Source organism: Gasterosteus aculeatus, chromosome 7 (assembly GCF_964276395.1).
Source record: "Gasterosteus aculeatus chromosome 7, fGasAcu3.hap1.1, whole genome shotgun sequence".
NCBI lineage: Eukaryota > Metazoa > Chordata > Actinopteri > Perciformes > Gasterosteidae > Gasterosteus > Gasterosteus aculeatus.
Genome location: NC_135694.1, coordinates 24,955,984 through 24,978,954, shown reverse-complemented (window position 1 = coordinate 24,978,954; position 22,971 = coordinate 24,955,984). Strand labels below are relative to the sequence as shown.

General features: G+C 44.6%; 2 protein-coding genes across 2 annotated transcripts; both read left to right on the top strand.

The window, feature by feature from the left end:
* The first annotated feature begins 1,534 nt into the window (after positions 1-1,534).
* tmem135 (transmembrane protein 135) lies at positions 1,535-8,475 on the top strand. The gene is made up of 15 exons (XM_040181127.2): positions 1,535-1,790; positions 2,259-2,386; positions 2,794-2,886; positions 3,080-3,113; positions 3,195-3,260; positions 3,433-3,479; positions 3,589-3,630; positions 3,727-3,903; positions 3,987-4,056; positions 4,333-4,500; positions 4,596-4,659; positions 5,535-5,611; positions 5,994-6,092; positions 6,187-6,254; positions 6,500-8,475. Exons 1-15 carry the CDS (start codon positions 1,653-1,655, stop codon positions 6,633-6,635), a joined length of 1,407 nt encoding a protein of 468 aa, XP_040037061.2. The 5' UTR covers positions 1,535-1,652; the 3' UTR covers positions 6,636-8,475.
* A 1,157-nt stretch (positions 8,476-9,632) lies between these two features.
* ltn1 (listerin E3 ubiquitin protein ligase 1) lies at positions 9,633-22,030 on the top strand. Its single transcript, XM_040181125.2, has 32 exons — positions 9,633-9,794; positions 9,978-10,184; positions 10,308-10,406; positions 10,595-10,825; positions 10,916-10,968; positions 11,083-11,263; positions 11,744-11,917; positions 12,032-12,222; positions 12,788-12,935; positions 13,035-13,298; positions 13,456-13,764; positions 13,915-14,133; positions 14,289-14,330; positions 14,420-14,609; positions 14,754-14,993; positions 15,080-15,233; positions 15,398-15,548; positions 15,894-16,104; positions 16,259-16,400; positions 16,517-16,630; positions 16,716-16,843; positions 16,958-17,093; positions 17,204-17,348; positions 17,600-17,813; positions 18,006-18,243; positions 19,229-19,306; positions 19,431-19,617; positions 19,720-19,885; positions 19,975-20,195; positions 20,322-20,516; positions 20,880-21,047; positions 21,318-22,030. The coding sequence occupies exons 1-32, from the start codon at positions 9,753-9,755 to the stop codon at positions 21,378-21,380; spliced, it is 5,301 nt and encodes a 1,766-aa protein (XP_040037059.2). The 5' UTR covers positions 9,633-9,752; the 3' UTR covers positions 21,381-22,030.
* The last annotated feature ends 941 nt before the right edge of the window (positions 22,031-22,971 follow it).

Below are 22,971 nucleotides of genomic sequence, written 5' to 3'. Positions count from 1 at the left end.
CAAAGGAGCACGCGTTGGCTGATTCTGTGACCGCCTCCTGCGGTGTCACAGTACACGGATAATAAAACCTCAGCGTTAATTATTGCAAAATGGCAATTGAAATTGCCAGGTGGGAAATTAAAGTAATTTGTCCACTTAATGTAAAATGCAGACACAAGGTGCCGTGGGGCGGCTTAGATTGGCTGTCAATTTTTCCAGAGTTTAAGAACGATTGCCAGCCGGGGTGCCAAGATCTGTTGTTTCGTTTTGAATCATAAATCGAGATTTCGTCTCCTCGTTCTGATAAATAAATCCTTCTAATCGCCCCTTAGTGGGTTAATCAAGAGTCTGCATTATTTAGTAACGGATTAAGAAGTGTTTGAATATAACTCTACTTGGGGCGAATTTGTCCCAGATCATGTTCTAAACTCAGCACACCAGCATCCTCATAATAAGTGTGTTACTGTGAAGCTCTCTGCATCAAAGGGGTGAGGAGGCTGACACCTGTTGACCAGCTCTGAGAGTGCAACTCATGGCTCTGCCAGTGCTGAGTATGTGTAGGATACATCAATATTATAAAAATCGTTGAAGCATATTCCGATACCTGCAGGCTTCTTATTTATGATACTCTCCACAAATCTCTAATGCATTCATTTGCCAGTGGTTTTACAGGATAATTGGGTGGTTTAAAAGTCTGAAAAAAAGCAGCCCCCAGTTTTGCATTGTTATTTTTCTCGTATGTGCTTCTCTGTCACCAGGGTCTGATTGCGTTTTCTTTTGTCTCGCAGCACCATAGTGCCTCCTGAAAGGCCAGAGAAAGAACACATTGTTCCGTATGATCCTGCGCTTTACTTTATTGTCTGGCCCCGGCCGAGCGCTTCATTATGGGATTTACTATAATAGCTGGTGGATTTTTAGATTCTCCAGCCTATACCTTTCATTACATGTGATTTACTTAATTAATTTAGTCTAGACTGTCAGATTCCTATTCTCAAATCAATTTGTACATCTGCACTGTTCGTGCTGTTAAATTATGTTGCAGTCTAAAAAAAAATGAAACTTTGTGTCTCTTGTGTATCTTCACTGCCAGCCAACTGCCAAACACTGGTAGTCATCCCAGTATGGAGGCTACATTGACATGACATCCCTTGAACAGGACTCAACGCACTTCTATCTTCTATTTGTGATGGTTAGCATCTTGTGTCAGATTAAGCTTAATCTGATTCCAGGTTTAGTTGAAGATTTAGACAGATTTACGTATTTATCACTGTGAGCAGGTGGGAAGGTCTTTTAATACTTGTAGCAAAGAACAAATCTTTTTTTTCTCATCTTGTCACTAAACTACCTATCTCCTTTTAACTACTGATTGTGGCTTTTAATGTCTCATGTCACATTTTAAGAAGTCACAGAATTGCCAAATACATGTATTTTCATGTAAACTTTTATTAATCCTTTGGAGATTATACAATATAGATACAATTATCTGATGTTTATTGATTTATAATGAACCTAAATGTGACCTATTTATTATCAGTCGTCCCCTGGAGTGCCGTGCACGTGCACCGCTAGTTTACGTGAGCGCGTTCCCGTCCCCGTGAATGCGCAGCAGCGCGCGCTGCCGGCTGTCTGCGCCGTAGACTGTCGGCGCCCCGGCGGTCAGTAGTGGTTCAGACATGGCCGCCCTCAGCAAAATACCGCACTGCTGCTACGAGGTCGGTCACACCTGGGACCCGTCGTGTGTGCAAGCTGCCGTCGATATAGCCAAGGGTGCTCTGGAGGTCTCCTTCAAAATATACGCCCCTCTCTACCTGGTAAATATGTCCCTCCGACGTGCACTATTCGAGCTTAACAGTAGCAACACAACCAGCCTGAAGCTAAAGTTAGCTAGCTAAACCGAGTGAGGCTAAAGCTCACTAACGTTAATTGCGGGACACGTCGCTGGTTTTAATTTGGGTACGAAGTTCAAAAAGCTTACGGGCGACGCATAAAAGGGGTGAAAACATTGCAACCCAGCATGACCCGATCCCTGCGAATGAACGTAACATGTCACCACAGATAACTGTAAAACGTGATAAGTTAGCGGTTATGCCGTAAAACAGTCGCACCATTTTTTGTTTGCGCAGTGTAATCACTCGTTAATACTGAACAACAGTCGATTACTACTGCAGCTTCAGCTGTGCTAGTTTCATGCAATTGCACAACATTTGTTTTCGCAACTGGGGGGGAAGTCACTCAGCAACCGAGTGCCCCCAACTCAACCCTGCGTGACGTCATTGCAGATAGCAGCAGTCCTGAGGAGAAGGAAGAAGGATTACTATTTGAAGAGGTTTCTCCCTGAGATCTTGTGGTCTACCTCTTTCCTCACTGCCAATGGAAGTCTCTACATTGTCTTCTTTTGCATCCTCAGGTTAGTTCAACACAGACACAACGCTGTCAAGCATCAGCTGTTCCCGGGTGGGAAATGGATTCATGTTTACAAATTATTATCTCGGTCTGCTGTTTTTTTTTTTATTTTTACAAAGTGTCCGGAGTGTCTTAAATGTGCCCCGTGGCGTTTTTCTTGCACAGATGAGATAAGATAAGCCTTTGTAGAGCAAGGCATCGCTGCTCATCAAAGCATGAACAACGTGTTCCTCATCTTCTCTACTTCTGCATTTCCTTTAAGCTCAAAGTGCTGCACACATTTCCAAATGTCTCCGCAGAGACACGCCGTTGAGCTAATATCTCCACAAACATAAAGAAAATATGTGCTGACTGTATGAAAAAAAAAAAAAGAAATGCCACTGGATATTTCCATATATTTCTTTTCTTCAGGAAGCTGTTGGGAGGGTTCTACTCCTGGTCCGCCGGGTTCGGCTCGGCACTGCCCGCCTCCTATATCGCCATCCTCCTGGAGCGCAAGAGCAGGTGAGACACCAGTCTGGTTGCTCTCACTGCGTTTCTCTCAGTTTTCCTACTGTCAAATCCAGTTAATGTTTTGAACATGTGCACAACAGTGGACATGTTTTTGGATGCATCTTAAGTATCCGGTGTGGATGCAACGTGCTCCTGCGATTTTGGGTTTATTGATCTGTGTTTATCTCCTTTCCCTGCCCGTCAGGAGAGGGCTGTTGACGATATACATGACAAATCTCGTAAGAGCTGCATTGTTCTTTTTATACGTTATTTGTTATACGTGAATGGATGTATGTGTGACGGCGTCCTCTCGTCGTCAGGCCACTGAGACGCTGTTCCGCATGGCAGTGACACGAGGAATTGTCAAACCCATCAAACATGGCGAGGTAAGATGACAAGCAGGTGTGGGTGAGCTGAAGGGAGCGTGAAGAATATTGAGTAACTCTGCAATAGTAAAATAAACTTCATAACAGATTGTGCCCCATGAACATTAAATCATTACTTATATCGTTTTTTTGGATCCATTGCCTGATGCCTTTTTCCATTTTTCCCCATTAGGTGCTCTTGTTCTGCATAACTGCATCGCTCTACATGTTCTTCTTCAGGTTAGAGCCGCACAGCAGATTCCTACAGTTAACTTCGAAGCGTTGATTTTGATAAAAAAAATGAAAATATATTTGAGCGAACATTATTATTATTTTTTTTATGCTTCAGGAGTAAAGATGGTCTCAAAGGATTTTCATTCTCCGCATTGAAGTAAGTTGTTCCTTCTCCCACGGCTGCTTGGCTTTCAATTGACTGGCGGTGTCTCGATGAGGCTTACATAGCTGGCGTGCGTTTTTTCCGTGACAGGTTCATCGTAGGAAAAGAAGAGATTCCAACGCACTCTGTCGCCGGCGAACAGACCTGCGCCAGGTCCCTCGAGAGGGGCGCCGCTGTGGGGCCCGAGGATCCACAGGCATCAGGAGACAGGCCGTCCTCCAGGAGCAAAACTCTGGTAGCTCAAATCAGGGCTCTGCTTCAATCCATGTGAGAAGATCCACTCCTTCACTTCACTGACATCAGGATTGGTGCAGAGGGCCCAGTATTTACCTTTTTGTTTTGCTTTCTAGATGCAAAAAGGGTCCAAGACACCGATGTTGTAAACATTACCAAGACAACTGCATATCCTACTGTGTGAAGGTAAGACACTTGTGTTAGATGGATAACAACACTCTTTGATTTTACATTACATTACAGGTCATTTAGCTGACGCTTTTATCCAAAGCGACTTACATTACACTTTTAATCCATGGCTCTTAAGGGTTAGGTGTGCTTGCTCAGGGACACTTCGACATGGGGCGGCCGGGACTCGAACCACCAACCTTGTGGTTCCCAGCACACCCTCTCTACCCCCTGCGCCCCGACAACCCCGATTCGTTTTATTATTAAATGATAAACCTTTTTTCCTTTGTCCAGGGCTTTGTCAGGATGTTCAGTATTGGCTACCTGATTCAGTGTTGTCTTAAAGTGCCTTCAGCATTCAGACACATGCTGACTAAACCTTCCCGGCTCCCATCGCTCTTCTACAACAAGGAGAACTTCCAGCTAGGGGCCTTTCTAGGATCTTTCGTCAGTATCTATAAGGTACAGGCTTTTTTTTTTCTTCTTCAAAATGCGCTCTATGACTGGTTTGCATATTTCGTAGAGTGTAATCTGGTGAATGTTTCTCTTTCTCTCAGGGAACGAGCTGCTTGCTGCGCTGGCTGCGCAACATTGACGATGAACTCCACGCACTGATTGCTGGTGAGACAGTATTGCGTAAACGGCCAAACAAAGTCCAGGTTGCGCAATCCTCCGGGTCGTCTCTTCTGATGTCAGGTCGTGTGTCAGCTGATTTTCACTTAAGGGATGCAAAAAAGAATGGCCTTTGGGGGGGGCAGGCACGGATTTACAAATTGGGATTTGCGTACGTGTACATTTGAGCACTGCCGGCTTCTGCTTCAAAGCGCCACGAGCAAAGTGGTAAATAAGAGTGCTCCGTGTGTCTCAGAGGCTGCGTGCTGGTGATTAACAGAGCCGAGAGTTCTCTTCAGTATTTGACAGATATTAACAAAATTATTTCTGATTTAAATCAGTTAAGAATTGCATTGATCGCACAGATAGAGGAAATCCTTGTTAGACCGGCTGCATAACATGTTGAGTAGGAGGGCATTTAATGTAGTAGTAAAACATTACAATAACCACATTGTGGCATGTCATGACAAAATGATAAAATAATAAATTGAACGATTACTAAAGTTCACATCACTTAGGAATAGGCAGTCTTTTAAGATCAATAGCTATTTAAAGACCGTGGGCTAAAATGCAGCACGAGCCTAGTACTCCTTTACAATAATTAATTTCTTGTTAACTTTCTTCTAGTCAGACTCATTGAAATATGCCATGTAATGCCAATTAAGATCAGTGTATACGATAGAATACTGGCATTAGCTTAAACCGGAGGCCACCAAATCAAGACCTCTTTCCTCCCGCTCGCTGTTTACGCCAAACAATTGTGGACATAGTATTTGTTCAGGCCTTCTGCACAGGCCATTGTCACATGGTCATAGGATATAAAGCATGTTGCGTTTGCATCCTTTTTAATCTGTTTATTCAATTGTCTCTCTCTGTCTTCCAAGGCTTCCTGGCTGGTATGTCGATGTTCTTCTACAAAAGCACGTCAATATCCATGTATCTGTTCTCTAAGCTGGTGGAGGTAAAATAAAATCTCAGAAGCACTTCAAACTGTAAAAAAGAAAACTACTTCTGTTGGAAAAATATACCGGCTAACATTAATGTCTCATCACGAGGATGAAAAAAACAAATCGTACAGAGCGTATAGTAAAATATCAGTGTAGCGGGTTCACTTATAAAGAGTACTTTTCAACACAATCTCGACGTTCCCTGTGTGTACAAGTATATTCACATGCGTGTACATTTGGTCACTGCTATTATTCAAACATAAACCTTGCAGGAATGTTAGATGTGGTAGTAGTTCCTAAGTTAGCTTAATGTCGGACCGACCATATCTGCTTATCTGAAATGCATCTGTCTCCACCAGTTCATCATTAACAGCACATGTCATAAACTCTCTTTAGACCATGTACTTCAAGGGCATTGAGGCCGGACACTTCCCTTACTTTCCTCATGCAGACACAGTCCTCTATGCCATCTCCACTGCCATCTGTTTCCAGGCTGTGAGTAACACAAAAAAAATGCTTCATACACATTTTCTTTCTTTCTTTTTTTGTTGAGAAGGGATATAATGTCTGACTCGATACTTTTGCACAGGCTGTGATGGAAGTGCAGAACCTCAGGCCGACGTACTGGAAGTTCCTGTTGCGTTTAACAAAGGGCAGGTATGAATGAATACCACACCTTTTTAATTGTGGCAAGTGTTAAAACATTAAGAATGACTATTACAAAGTAAAAGGATGACATTTAGTATTTCTTGTGGTCTACACTGACTGTTGGATACACATCCGTCATCACATGTTGTTAAATTCTGTATATTTAACAGTCAACGGTCTAAATATGTTCATCTGTAGGCGAGCGTTGTGCTCCTCATAACAGCACAGAGATCATCCTCCCTTTCCGCTCCTAGATTTGCTCTGATGAACCGACAGCTGCTCGATGTGTTCGGGACTCAAGCCTCGCGGGACTTTAAAGGCTTTGTTCCCAAACTGGACCCTCGATACACCACGGTGCTTCCACCGGGAGGCGACGTCCAGCTCGGTTGAGTTGGGACCAGGTCGTGGGGAGGTGGAGGTGGGTGGAGGGGGGTTACCTCAACAGGAAACAGAAAGGTTGTATGTTATACAACCTTCTGAAAGTCGAAGAAGGGATGTGGCGTTGTGAACTGAGATGGGTTCTCGAGGATGTTGAGCCTAAACGCGACTCAATTGTGCGATTTAATTGTGGTGCCACACAAGCACAATACCTTACTAGGCCTTTATGAAACTGGTAAAAATAAATGAACAAGAGTATTTATTACTAAATAGTACTATTAATACTTACTATAATGATATGAAGTCCTAATAAAACACAGAAAGAAATATAGGCTGAAATTTCCAGTTGCTTTTGGCAGTGTGACATCACCTGTTTAAGATGTGGAGGGCAGAAGTAAGGTTGTATAACATTATTGTTAGGAGGGTTGCTCTGACAACAGGGCAAAACTCACTAACCTTTGTGAATCCCCTGATTTTGACTGATTTAACCAGAGAAAGAATTTTGGCTCATTACTCAATCATTTCTGTCACTTTTTGCTAGTGATGATATGTGTAATTATATTGTTGACAATGGAAGATGGAGATCTATGATGTGAAACACAGTGCTGGAAAGTCAACAATTTTAAGAAGTTACTTATTGATTTTGTCTTAGTTCATTTTTTCAAATGCAAATTTTACCAAATCTCATGCTCGAGAGCATTGGTCATAATGATGGCAATCAAGCAAGTTAACATTATACACAATGTGGTAGCAGCAAGAAACGGGTGGGGGGGGGGTGGTGATCTATTGGTTATAAAACTAATTTACTGTTGATAAAGTGATGTAAATCCCAATAATATCACCTTGAAGACACATAAATGAGGTAAATATAGCTACTGAAATTTGTAAATCACACCGACTCATTGCACATATATATATATATATATATATATATATAAAAAGGTTTATTTAAAAGATGAAATAACAGTCATAAATTCAGCTGCATGGTCCTGGTTTTCTCAACTTGTATACATACGTCTTAAATTTTTCTACTGGTCTGCTTTTTATTGCAGACTATTTTTGGACAGAATTATTTTATTTTGGTCTTCAATCATTTTGCTACATGAGAAAAAAAATTGATGTTTACATTCGTCCCACCCGGCTGTCACAGGGATGCTTCCCCAGCCCTCATATCTGGGTATATGATTGTAATCAGGAAGTTTGTGTCTTTTCCTCTTCTGGTTTCAGTAGAATATGATGCAGAAACAGTTTCAGTATCCATATAATGAGGAATTAGTGGGCCAGATTGACGCTTTTAACTTGACGCAATAAAGGAAACCTCTGCACACGTAAAGCATGCTGCTCAATCCGCATCTGTTTTTGAGTATGCGTATCTGCCCCATAAAGATGTTTGAACAGCATGCATTACAGCAGTTACTAAGTGATGAACGGTTGCAGTGGTTCTGTAGTTAATGAATCCCTGGAAGCAGTAGGTGCTTCTGTGCTTCATGTGAAACTGTTGAGCTATTTGCTGCAAATTCAACCATGCCGTTGCACAGCGCTCATCTTGACCTAATCACAGATGTGAAACTATTTAATTAAAACTCTGTAAAATGTTTGCTTCTTTTTTTTTTGCACAGCTCACATGCCTGGTAATATATTCAAACTGCCAGTTTGTGAACCTCTTGCATTGTATTTCTCAAACCAACTCAGCTTTAGACACACCAGACCTCCGTAACAGAAGCCATGTTCAGACTAAAGTAGAATTGTTTAGAAAATAGTCACATGATAACTAAAACTATTGCACAGTTATCTTCGGCAAATGTTTGTGATTCATAAAAAAAAGTGTACATTAAAATATTTTTTAATCCAAGTGCATGATTGATTTTTTTGTGCGCAGCTTGATTCAGATTATTTTAAAGTTATTTGACAATAGATCACTTTTACAGCAACAACCTGCTTGGTAAATATCAAGTCATCAGGATTTAACTGATCAAGATATTGTACAATCTGAAGGTCACTGGAGAAAGATTTATTCACTTTGAGGGGAACCACAGATGTTGAGCACATTTGTCATGAGGGGTAGAGCGAGCTGATTGCTTTATCCAATTCTAAAATATAACGTTTCCAAAGGCGGATGAAGTGTTAATTACTAATCTAATACAATTCAAGGGTATTCTTGGGTTTCCACAATATAATTCCTTGTGATCTACAAGGAATCATAACTACTCAACAGATGTAAATTAAAGGGCTAACATCCCATCTGGACATGTCCTTTGCAATGCCACATTCATAGTTAATACATTTTTAATCAACAGTTTACATAGTGAGTAATAACATGTTCATTTAGTTTAATTATGGTGAAGAACAATGGTTCTCTGCCGGTAGGGATCGTTATCCTTAGGATTTCATTACTATTTCATTTTTTCCACACTCGGGTTACAGCAAAGTTACTATATGAATAACAAATAGAAATGTTGATAAAATAAATGACAATCCTGAGGGAAGTTGCTAACTTCGAAAATTGGAAAAGGTCGTCCTGTTAAAGGTTTGACATCCCTTCACAGGCCTGGACAGTGAAATGGCCACGGAAAATAAGGTATAGTTTTTTTAGTTGTGATCATAAATTGTGTGTACATCTAGTTTACCTTCTTCCATTGTGTCAGCACCCTGACAACATCACTGCTCACCCCCCACGTTGGTCCTCTTTTTCTGACGTTCAGTAAACCTCAGTAAACTAACTCACTAACGTTCACTAGTTCAATCAACCGTTCCACTTAACTAAAATAAGGTATCTTTCTCCAGAGTTTCACATATTACAAAAGTGTATTAACAGCAGTATTAGCAAATACTTATTTTATAGGGAAGAAGTAAAAATAAAAGGATTACTATAGCTGTTTAACGGCCTGAGAGACAGTGGTTGATTAATAAAATAAGATCCATAATGCACATAGCACAGGGATGCTCTGTATCCCGAAAGAGGCAGTAAAGCAACGTAACGCGTGACGGCTGTCGTAAAAACCTTCCTCTGCTTGTCCATCGGCGCTTTACGGCAGCACACAGTTCCGTCACACTATCACGAACTGTGGCGTCGCTCTGCTATTTAAAAAGATAAGAAGAAACGGATACGTTTAAGCTTAATGTGAATCCATGGGGGGTAAGAATAAACAGCGAACCAAAGGAAATGTTCGGGTGAGTACTGATGTCTCCACGTTAACGTCACGTTGTTTTGAAGTTTGCGTATTTTTCACGTCGCGGTCCAAACCGTTTTCAGAAAACACACCACGTCTCCTTCTGCCACTATCTGACGTCATTACTGAGCTTACACAATAAAAAAAAACACACACACCTCACACGTTTCTCTCCCGCCACCAGCCGTCCAGTAGCGGCCGAGCCGCCGCCGTGCTGACCCGGGACGGGGGGGCGATCCCGGGGTTCGTGGGCTTCGACACCGCGGTCACGTCGGAGCTGAGTTACGTCCCCGCCGTCCACGGCGCGGAGGAGATCGACAACCTGGTAGATGCCGACTTCCGCCTGGTGCTCCGGAAACTCTCCAAGAGGGATGTCGTGACCAGACTGAAGGTGAGTCGGAAGCATGATCTAAACAAATGGCCTTTCCGCCCCATCGGGTGCGTCGGAGTGTATCAGGGTGTCTCTCTCCCCCCCCCACCCCTCAGTGATGGTCTTGGTGTTGTCTCTTGTCAGGCGGTGCAGGACTTTGGGTCCATGTGTCAGGAACGGGATGCTGAAGAGGTGAAAGGGGTCCTGCCGTACTGGCCGAGGATTTACTGCAAGATATCAGTGGTGAGCTTCACTTTTAACCTTTATCCCTCCAACAATTGCTCCCAACCACCATCACCCATGTTTGATCGATCCCATCCTGCCTCGCACGTCACAGTCACAGTCGAGTATCGTCTCAGTGAGGGGGGGGGGGGGGGGATTTTTCTGAACCAGAGGTTGGCACTTTAGTCTTCACCGATATGTCTTTTCAGGACCACGATCGCCGGATCAGGGAGGCCACTCAACAGGCTTTTGAGCAGCTGGTGCTGAAAGTGCGCCGCAGCTTGGCCCCCATTCTGAAGAGCTTGATGGGCCACTGGATTCTGTCCCAGTGTGACACTTACACACCCGCAGCTTCGGCCGCGTGCCAGGCCTTCCAGGCGGCTTTCTCGCCCGGCAAGCAGCCGGAGGCCATCGGCTTCTGCAAGGACGATATCCTCAACGTGAGTAGTTCCAGCGGGCCTCGTGGACGAGGGGATTTTCTTCTTTTTGTATCCACTCAAATAGATTTGATCTTTTAAATGATGTTGCAGGTGCTTCAAGATGTTTTGTTGAAGGAAACGGCCGACACGCTGAGCGATCCGCAGTAAGTCGTACCCACGATAGTCTGCGTGTCCGTGTTCCGCTCACCGTGCATAACAACAGGGATGCGCTCGGTCGGATCCTTTCGCTGAGCCACTGGTTTCCCCTCGTTCTCTAGAAGCGTGACGGAGGAGGAGAGGGAGAGCAAATATGTGCGAATGGTGACCAGCTCTCTGTTGGGCGTGAGGAGACTGCTCTCCCTGCTGCTCCAGAGTGACCGGACGGCCCTGGAGGAAAGACTGGTGCATCTTCTGAACTCTGGGAAGTTCTGGAAGTACAGCAAGCACAAGACGCCACAGGTACTGGCGTTCAGTAGGGCTCGTGGTTCGCCTCTAATTCCACTTGAGTTCCGTATATTCATCATACGACCTTGAGTGTTCAAACCCAAAATGTGTTCAAACAACATAAAAACCTGCATCAAAGAAGCCATCAGACTTTTTTTTTTTTTTTTACATGAGAGTTTGATCTGAACTTATCTCGGGTCGCTGAGTGTTCTCTCTCTGCTTGGAGTCGGTTGTAAAATTACCTGAATCTTTGGGAGCTGGTCTCTCTTGAAACGAATGAAAGGAAGGCACATCTGGCAGTAGATGTTTAAATTAATTGTTCCCACTATCGGCGTTTGATATTTTATGATTCTCCGCTGTGTATTGTTTTTTTTCTTATTTTTTATTCTATATAATCAGTTGATTATAAACATCCCTATTATTCCCTAACAAATACAAACACCAGTACTGTAGAATAATACGTGTCTTTGAATGAATATTTCCGTCTCTCCACAGGTGCGAGGGGCGTTCTTTGAGACGATGTGCGCTCTGTGTGAGTTCACTCCAGGACTCGTGCAGGCTGAAGCAGCCCGACTCTGCCCCGCTGTTCTCCTCAGCATTGACGACACGGATCCCGTAGTGCTGCCGCCCGTCTGGGAGGCTGTTCTTCACGTCGTCTCTACGATCCCGGTATGATTGTGTACAAATGCGTAGGCAACAACACCGGTGCGTTTTATTTCTTTGCTGCCCCGATTCGCAGTTTGATGATCTCTAATATTCAATTTTTTTTTGCTACCATTCCAGGATTCTTGGACACATGTGAATGCTAAGAAGGGCTTCTTACCTAAACTTTGGTCTCTTTTAAAAGTGGCTGGCAAAGGCATGGCTAAGGCCCTCCACCCTAATCTAATGCCCCTCCTCAGCAAACTGCCCCAGCAGGTCACAGATCCGACCTTGGACTTCTACACCACCTTCTTCTCTTCAGTCATACAAGGGTAACTTGTTCTTGTGTGTTGGTACAATGTCTCTACAACCTCTGTGTTTTCCCTACTTTGTGGCATTTTAAACTACAATTTAAACGGAGTAAATTAATACCTGAGTATGTAATCACCCCCTTGCAATAACGCGCCAGCATCCAGTAGGAAAATCAAACAATTAATAGTTTATTAACGTGCTCTATCTGCGCATGGGCAGACTGCAGAGTGATGGTTAAATATTGTCATTCATCCAATTTCAAGGGGACTATGTTATGCCAATTTGATTAGTATGTATTATTCATTTTGATCAGATTTTAAAAGAAATCTATACTCAAAAAAAAAAGTGAAATCTTTTTAGATTAAAACATGAACATGTTTTAAAAAGAAAAAAAAACAGGAAATAAAACTCATGACAGGGGAACACATTTCATTGCACCGAGCAGCAATTTCATTTCTTTGTGCTTTCCGCATACGTTTGTCATATCTTTAGATGTATTGTTATCAGATAATCCCTTGCTGTAGTGATAAATATAATACATGTATTCCTGTATCACAATCAACACTCGGCCCTTAATTCTCTCAGTCTGTCCAGTGAACGTGCTGTGACCAGTCCCTCTGAAAGTGCGGTTATAGTGACCTCTGTTGTTGAGTGCTTGAGGTACTGCATACTGCACAGCCCAGAAGACGAGGAGGAACAGAAAAAGATCCGGACCATGCTCCTTTCCCAGCAGGTGGGATCAAACATTTACTCACTATTCCCCCCCCCCCCCCCCGTTTTGCCTGCCTCATCAATCTGTCTCACGTTCTTTTGTTGTCTTGTCTTTTCGTAGCTCTTGCCGCTTCTAGAAAAGGCTCTTGGGGACCCCTCCCTTCAAAATGGTCCTCTCTTCCTTTTGGTCACTGAATTGCTTATTTCCTGGGAGAAAAAGGCCGGCCTACGCGGTGACGATGAAGACGAAGCTGATGACAGCAGTGACATCTTTCAAGTGCTCCTGGCAGACTTCTGGGAGGGACTGGGTCGTTTGTTTGTGCGTTACGCCGACAATGAGGATGCAGATCCTCAGGCTTTGGAAGGAGTAGCCACCTTGCTGCAGGTGAGTTTTTACTTTGGGAGAGGGGGGGTCTTCTTCATGTTTACAAGGACAGGGCTGCTCAATATGGCTGTCGGAGTCGTTCATGTCCTATTTCGATAGTGCCAGAAGTGAAACAGAAAACCAACGTCTAGATAAATCTGCTCTCGCCTCCTCCCAGGTAATGCGCTACCCTGAGAGGGTGAAAAAGAAGCGCGCCCAGAAGAAGAAATCTGTCAAGATCTGTTTCTCTAAGCCAGAGAACAATGAGAAAACTGTCGTTGAGGCCGAAGGTGTTGAGAAGCCCGTTCCGACGGCGGAGCTGCTGAATGAGAAGCCCCTCGGGTCCCTGCAGACCCAGCACTTCGAGGACGTGGTGTGTCAGCTGGCCCAACTGTGCCTGGTGCATGTGAATGAGAAGCACTCGGAGAGGCACCTTGTTTTCCTCTCCCTGCTGCTGCAGTCTTTCCACACGCCCAGGGTCTTCAGTGTAAGTCCTGATTACACATACGGGCAAATTCCAGTGTTGTTCTGAGCATGCATCTGTCTTTGATAACGGCCTGATCTTTTAAAAATGATGTATAATTAAACGAATCCAATTGACTCCCCCCCCCCCCCCCCTAAACCCTTCTCGCATCAGACGTTGGTTGAGTTGGACGACAAAACGACACCGGGCAGCGAGCAGAGGGACGAGCTGACCATGAAGAATCCAGCCATGCAGTTCCTGCTGGAGCAGGCGGTGGAGTGGCTGGCCGAGAGGGAGCGCACGGACACCGAGCACTTGGTGGAGATGGTCTTCAGCTCGCTCCACTGCTGCAGCCCGCAGGAGATCACCCGCATCCTCAATCACATCACCACGGTAACCCTAGAGGCAGATGCCAGAAGTTGTGTCCGGATGTCGAACGGCGTCTTTTCCATTGCAGGCGTTGTGTTCATGCTCGTGCCCTAGATTGAACTTTGATGTCGCTGTGTTGTTTCCCTGCTGACATCGGTGCTCTCCCCTCTGGTTTCTAGATGGGTTTACGGTGGGGAATCATCCTGCAAATCTTCCAGAGGGTATGTTTCTCCTGCACACGGATCTAAAGTGAGTTCTCTCGACGCACATCTAGTTACACACATCCGTTTTCTCCTGCCCGTCCCGTCAGGCGAGCACGGACCCCGAGGCGCTCATAAGCTGTCACGATTGGCTGAAGGGTTCTGTTCTCGGCGAGCAGCTCCTGGGATTGACTGAGGAGCTCTGCGACGTGCGAGGAAACGCTCCCGCTTCTACCGCTTCCACCAGCAACCACAGCTGGACACTCATCAGCATGGTCCTCTCGCAGCACCACAACAATGGTACACACACACACACACACACACACCATCACATGCACCAGCAATCATTTTGTTCCTGCGGAGCTATTGATGCACATCATTTGTGGATCATACCAGTAGTGACCCTATGTGATAATCATTTTTTCATCTGTGTTTGCTGAGCAGGGCCTGTCATAGGGGAGGTGTACATGGAGAAGATATTAAAGAGGCTCCATGCCACACTCTCTGAGACCAAGAGTCTGTCCGATGCAGGCAACACGGAGCCACTCATCTGCTTCATCTGCGACGTGGCTTCCACCTTCTTCTCTTCTGTGCAAGACTGTCTTCTGCTCCTCTCTGCCGAGGAACTGCTGCTCACAGTCTTCCAGCTCACCGCCCAGGATCCAACGCACACGCACCTTTCAGGTAGAGGCGCCCACAGTCTACAAACATGTATTCTTTTCAGAAAAGCTTAGTAATACTAAAAAAACATTTGTCTTGCATTTACAAAGACTCCCTTTTGGATAAGCTGAGGAAGGTGTGTGTGGCTGGGGTCCAGTCATTGGTTCAACACTCTGAATATGAGGTCAAGAAAGGTGGTTTCCTGCACAGGGCAGCCGTTTGGGTTGTGAAGCAACTACTCACAGTTTCTCTGGATATTAAAAGGTAACAAAACTTTTTTTTAAATATGTATACTTAAGTCCGGTTGTCAGTAATTCCCTTCCCACATTTGGGCCTGTACATTGTTCCTGAATCCACATAACCATATCTTAAGCATCTTTAACCAAGCTTTGTTGGGGTTCTAGCTAACTCTCCGTGTTGCGGTTTAGTTTGCAGGTTCTAATAGGGGCGGTGCAGAGCTTAGTGGAGACGATCATCTCCGTCTGCGATAAAGATTCCCCCCTCCCCGCCCGCTTCTTCACACAGCTGATGCCCAGTCAGACAGAATGGACCAGAATAAGACAGGATCTGCCTCCTCAGGTGAGCCAGCCAGTCTATAAGCAACGGATCGTAAAAAAGAGAAGAAAGTCCCCGTACCATGTTGTGTTTTTGCCCTCGGCCAATGAGAATCCATGTTGTTGGATGGTTGTTGTTGTTGATTATAGCAGCTGTTCTACTAGGCTTCCGACTTAATTCCTTTGTCTTGCATCCTGAAAACAATAGAAACCACTCTGAAGTCTGTAGATCATCAGAAATAACTGCTACTGCCACTGTGCATTTGTTACACAGAACTGGATTCTGCTTTTATTGGATTCCGCTCAAAACTCTTGACATCCATTCATGCAATTTGTTGGTATGCATGGAATGCTTTCCTGTCGTCTGCAGTGGGTCAAAACTCCTTTACTGACCGGCTGTTACCGCGGAGTTTGTGAAAAACCCTCCATGGAAATGTGGAAGTTGAGGGTTTCAGCCCGGCCACCTGCCCACCTTTGTGCCTGTGCCCTGTTGGGGAGGGTGGCCCAGACTGTTGCATTCACACCTTGCGACAAAAAGGAGGCCGACTGGGATTCTCGCTTGCCGAAGCTTCAATACACAGGTGCGCAAACACTGACTGAATGAACTGAATGACTCTCTAACTTTGGTGTTTTGTCTGTTTCTGTATTTGTGTTACGTTCAAGTCAACCTACGGGATTGTTTTAATGTTTCTTTGTATGTGTATGTGTGTGTGTGTGCGCGCTTTTCTTTGGCAGTTTCAGAACTGTTGTATGCTCTGCAGTGGTGTAAGGAGGTCGGGGACATCGCTGCCTTTCACAGCCTGCTGACTGACTCGGGGCTCTTGGGTCTCCAGAGCCAGGTTCCAATGAAAGACCTGCTGGAGACACTCTACTCAAGGTGACCTACGCACGTCACGACAACGAGCGAGGAGCTTCAAAAGAAAAATGACTTTTTGAAATGACTTCAGAAGCTTTGTGATACCCACTGAATATGTGCGCGTTGTTACCCTGCAGGTCAGTGGAGGGTGGGGGTCTCTGGTCTCTGACTCTAGGGAACTACATCCACACCAATAAATTGGCAGCCACACACAGCGGAACCCTGAGAACGCTTTACGGCAGTGCAGACAGGTTCATCTTTTATTTATTACTACATATGTTTTTACATTGGCCACTCACCTCTGCTGTATATTGAACAGTGTCTGTGTTTGGTCAGTTTGTTCCCAGTGTCTCACAGCAAACTGAGCACGCTCCAGGTGCTGTGCCCCACCATGACCAAAGAGGACAGAGAGACTCTCGTTGCTCTGGCAACTGCTGGAATAATTAACTGGCAAGAAAATGACGGTGAGTTTACGCATGTAAACAATCCCCCCTACACACACACACACACAATTGACAATAAATGGACATTTTGGACATTTAGACCAAGCAACCAATGTGTGTTTGTGTGCGTCACAGACGTGTATGGGTGTCTAGCGGTACTGCTGTGCTGCCTAAAAGCCGACACGCATGTAGAGGACGAGGTTCTGCAGGCTATCCTGGCCACCGTGATGGAGTGGAGGAGCGGCAAGGAGGATTGGTTCCTCTTTAGCAGGTAATGTAATCACAAGAACCACACAACCCTGTTTGTCTAATCTCTTGAAACGCTATCTAAGTTTTGATACTACCTACTGAATCTAGCTGCGTCCGTCACATCTTTTTCAGTGATCTGTCCAAAGCAACGGCACCGCAGTTGAACCTCGCTGTGGAGATGATGCGTTTCCTGTCCTGGCTGGTGACTAATTGTCCGAGCGTTCTCGGGGCCGGCCAGTGGGATTTCCTGCTCTGCTCCATGTTGGCTTGGTTGGAGGTGAGACACTGATCGCGCATATTATAGTGTTCTGGCACTTTGAGGTCATTCTCGGCTACAGCGCGCGTCGCAGTGTTGATGCTTCCTCTCGGGGGTTGAACTGGTTAAACAGGAATTTTAATTGTTAAAGCGCTCACTATGCCACTCTTCTGAGTGTAACAAATACCAAAAATGAGTTTTATTTCTCGTTTATGACTCGCATTCGTTGTCTCTCTCCATCTCTGACTTCTTTCGCTTGCTCCCAACTTCAGACTTCCAGTGAGAATGTGAGCAGCTTGTGGAACCCGTGGGTGCAGTTGTTCGTGTGCGAGAATGCTGCCGTGATCGTGGCGCTGAACCAGTTCTTTGCATCATCTCCTCCCGATGTGCTGGAGAAACTGCCGCCTGAACTAATCGCCGAATGGACGGACTTCTTTGTTGAAGGAATCTACAACCTGCTGTTTCCTTTACCTGTCAGTATCACAGGTGTGTGTGGATTTTATTTTGAGGTCAACACCTACTGAGAAGGCCGCAACAAAATGTACCAAATACAAATACGTTTTTTTTTAATGTTTGACTCTGTTGACAATCCGGAACACGATTTGAGCTGAAATTCATACGTTCATGCACCTTTATGTCCTGAGTGTGAAAGTCACTGTCCTCCTTGTCTGACTGCAGATGCGTTCTCTGAACCGGATGACCCCGTTTTCCCTCTGGCGGTGCTGCAGTCCGTCGGCGTGGCACTGACGTATGTGCCTGTGCAGCAGCTGAAACAGAACTCGCTGCCGCCGCGGTTCATAGCGGACCAGAAGACCGACCTGCCAGAGCCCCTGCAGACGCTGCTCAACACCTTCTGTCCTCTGCTGCTCTTCAAGGCCAGGCCTCTGCAGATCACTGTCTACCACTTGTTAGAAAAGTAAGGACTTTATTCTAAAAGTGCGTATCAGTATTTTGGTGGATTCTCCATTAATGAACCGAGAAAAACATCTCTGCCAAAAACTGAATTAGCACTGGGTTAAATGATATTTGAGGCCCTGCAGGACGTTAGAAATGATCGAGGGTTGGGTGCTTGTTTGTTTTTATCGCCCAGGTGTCTGATTGAGCTTTGAAATAAGAGAACCTTAAAGCTCTCTGCAAGCAATAAAGTCAAAATGATGCGTTAAACGTTTATAAGACCGGGTAAACATTTAATTTGAACATTCAAAAAGCTTAATAGTGTCCTCCATTACAGTGGGACCGTATCATGGCAGCATCGTGGTCTGTTAAGTGTTCTTATCTTGTGTTAAGTATCACAATCCAAATCAAATCCATAACCGGTGAGTTTGATTTATACGGTTTGACATTTGATTCATCAATAATAAGTAACATAAACATCGCGCGCAATAGTCCACATTTCATCTAATATTCATGCCATCTCAGGCGCACACAGCGAGCAAGCCAAGCAGCACAGGACTGAAAGTGAATCTTTATTTGCTTTATTTATTTCCAAAAAATGCTTCAACTTTCAAATTACACAAAATATTTTTCTCCCCTTTCTAAGGTTGCAAGAAAACACTCAGAGCTTCATTTTAAAACTTCAAAAAATCAATTTGTTACAGGCCCATGTATAATGTAAACTACTATCATGGAGCACATAGAACAGAGAGGCTGGGTGTGAAAAAAGCGACGGTGAATTGTTTTTTTTAGCCGAGGATTACAAATTCACGTCGACGCGCTATCGCACCAAAAATATCTCCAAATGCACAGGAGGGCACAGATTCTAGAGATGAGTAAGCTGGTTTATGTTGACTGAACAAAAAAATGACAATCTCTTCTGTCGCTGATTTGTAATCTGATCGGCCCGAGCCTGGAATGATCCTTTTACATCAAAGAAAGTAAACATTTGCTTATTGTCCATCCAGGGTCATGCCTCAGCTGCCAGAGTGTGATGGAGAAGGAGACAACAGCAAGTCTGATGATGATAGTGATGAGCCATGTCTGTAAGTTCACAGAGGAAATAGTAATATATGTATGTGTATATATATATTGTGTCAGTATCTTCAGAGCTAAAGGAAGTTCCATCTTCTACTCGTCCTCGCAGTTCAGTTTCCTTTCTCTGCTCAGGTCTCCTCCTGCGTCTCTGATGTCCGTCCTGTCCACCTGTGAGGAGCTGTGTGACAGCATCCTCGCCGGGGTTCAAGTAGGAGAGTTTGCCGTGGTCCAGCCTCTCAGCGTGGAGTACTCCTGCATCTTGGGGTACTTGTTAGCCTGGAAGCTGCTCCTCACCTTTTTCAAATCCTCACCCTCCCATGTGAGTCATGATAGTTCCTCAGATCGTCAGATCAGTTTTTGACAATCGGATGTATAAGAATGAAGGCTTTGAGTCGACCCCCCCCCTCTCATTTACTTCTAGCTGCGAGCCCATTACGCCCAGTTTCTCAGGAGAAGCTGCTCCCTTAACAAGCTCCTCCTCCACCTCTTCAAACTGATGCCAGAGAACCCCATCTATCCTGACCAGGGGCCAGAGACCAAGGAGACCAAGACCTTCTTTACAGAGAGCCAGTCTCTGGCTGTTCACAGTAAATGGCACTCGCACGCACGACTCACACACACACACACACACGCCACGTCAGTACCCGTACCTCACCTGCGCATTTCTTTCCCGCAGACGGCGACAGTGTTGAGTGGGAGCTCCATCACCTGGCCTGCAGCGTGTACTATAGCACGGTGCAGGACCTGCCCGCGATGGTGCGCCTCTGGTGGAACAGCCAGGAGAAGAGAGTGAGCGCCGCCGTGGAGAAGTTCACCATAAAATACGTCAGCCCCGTTCTCTCCGCGCAGGAAATCGCGTCCGTCCACACGAGCACTCAGATGTTTGACAGCATGACCGTGAGTTACCAAATACTCTGTTGCGTGTGTACTTACTGCAAGGCTGAACGCCCCCCTCCTCCCCCCCCTCAAATGGCGGAGGCAAACTGTGTGTGTGTGTGTGTGTGTGTGTGTGCTTCCCCTCAGGTGAAGGCCCGCTCGGCGGCGCGGGAGGTGATTGCAACGTACTCCGTGGATGACATCTTCATCGAGTTGGTGATTCAGCTCCCACAAAACTGCCCTCTCGGCTCCATCACTGTGGAGAGCGGGAGGCGCGTGGGAGTCGCTGTGCAGCAGTGGAGGAACTGGATGCTGCAGCTGAGCACCTACCTCACACATCAGGTAAATGTGCAAACACACCACGGATATGAAACACGGGTGTTCTGTTGGCTAGTTCTTTAGTGCAAAACGTGAGTGGGGGTGGATGTCAGTGGGGGGGGATTTATCCATACTCTTATCAGTTCTTTTTATTTATTTAAAATAATGATTTATTCAGCAGTGGCTGCTTTGCTGTGTAACAATTCGCCGTTGGCTAAGCTAGTGCGCCACGTTTTTTACGATTGAGTATGACGGCTCAGCCCTCGCAGAGAGCGGAGGAGATAATAAATAACAAAGCAAACCTTATAGACCCATCGGAGCGCTAACAAGAAGGCTTCAAAGGTTCTTTCTGAGTCTGAAAACGTAAATGTGGCTTTGTTTGCTCAGAACGGCAGCATAATGGAAGGCTTGGCTCTGTGGAAGAACAACGTGGATAAACGCTTCGAGGGAATCGAGGATTGCATGATCTGCTTCTCCGTCATCCACGGCTCCAACTACTCGCTACCTAAGAAGGGCTGCCGCACCTGCAAAAAGAAATTCCACTCGGCGTGTCTGGTGAGTGTGAATATGAACTGGCGCGTGTGGTGGTGGGGGTGTGAAGAGATACGCTGCCTTCTCTGCGGTGTCTACTTTTGGCTATGGGGACGAACTATAGTGTGTCTGTATATAGGAATTATTGATCAATGATGTTTCGGCAGGATTTATTCTTCATAGCAGGGCATCATTCATAAATCCACCTCACGGATACCATACACGATATGATGTGGGAACATTGTGTTGTTTACACTGATATTCTTTTTTTTTTTTTCTCTCCTCTTTCTGCAGTACAAATGGTTCACATCCAGCAATAAGTCCACCTGTCCTCTGTGCAGAGAAACGTTCTTCTAACGCAGTCGTTGGCCCACGACGTAAAGGTTGCTGGTGTTTGGGATTCACACAATGAAATTCCTTCTCTGGGGTGTTTGACTGAATTAGCTTCATTATCTTGTTTCATATTAGTGGCAATTAAGTAGAGTAACAACTAGTGATAATTATATTTCAGTGAATAAACTGTTAATTGTTTATCAGTGCTTAACTGGGATGTATATGCACAACATTATAAGATCCTTGCCGGTGATTTTCAATAATATTAGTCACAGTTTTTATCATTTTGCAGACCTGATTATTTTTTTAATTTTCTTTTTTTTTTAGTTGTACAAGTGTAAGTTGAATCATAAAGTTGGAAAAAACAAAAAGGCCTTCAATTGTAAATCAGCACCTGTTTAAATGATAATAGTAATTTTACAAATGAAAAATGGTCTCAATATTGCAATTCCCAGAGAAGGTTTTAAAGGTATTTCCTAATATTTAGGATTGTAAAGAGATCATGTCTGATTCTGGACATTCCTTATCCCAGCATGACATGGTAACGTGACCTGGTGAAAAGCTGGAAAGGGAACTTCTTTGGGGTGGATTTTAATTTCAGAATGCCAATGCCTCCCTTGTGCCTGTATACAGCTGTTAACGATGCTGGAAAATGAATAAATACCATTAAAAGATTCAGTTTGTCTTTGATGAAGCACTGAAAAACAAAGGAAATGTGGAAACTGATACAACTGTAGTTAAAGGTTTAAATAGTTTTTGTTTAACAATGCTAATGGCTTATCAGGCACGATGGTACCATACGCAGACAGAACAATGTAAGTGCTCAGACTTTCCCTGTGACTGAGTCTGGTAATGTTTATGCAAATTTTTACCTTATTATGCATACACGGAACCAGTTTAATACGTCTGGGCCCAGATGTGATTTTATGCACATGAGCCATTAAACATATTTGCCAAAGCTAGCCGCTTTACATCTGCTCATGATCATTATGAAGGATAATACTGTTTCAGGGGCTTAGTTCTGTAAGTATCAGGTTTAATGACACAAAGGAACAAGTGTACACACAGCTTTAAGGGAAAACCTATTGGTAGTTTTTTAAATATTTCATTCAGACTGGGACCATCTCTCCCTCTTCGCTATTAAAACCTGACTGGAGAAATATATTTGAACAAGTATGACATTTATTATGTCCACGAATAACTTTATTCAAAGTCAACTGTAATGAAGTGTAAAGTCCTTTTTATGAACTGTTGTCTTAACCGTAGCGTCCAATTACTTTTGTATGATATTTTCATATAACCGTTACTGTAAATTAACCTGCGCTAGTTTCCAGGAAAAGAACGTAATTGGCCTCCGCCTGTGACTGCCGGCTCCAGCCTGCCACACTCATTTGTCTTGGGTCCACCGCCTCCTCACGTTGAATAATTTATCTGTTTAAAGGAGGTCTGCTCTCATCACAGTAGTTCCTATGGAATTAATTATGACAGATTAAGCGTGATCAATGAATTAATCCCTATCATTTGCTCTGCTGTGTGTGTGTGTGTGTGTGTGTGTGTGTGTGTGTGTGTGTGTGTGTGTGTGTGTGTGTGTGTGTGTGTGTGTGTGTGTGTGTGT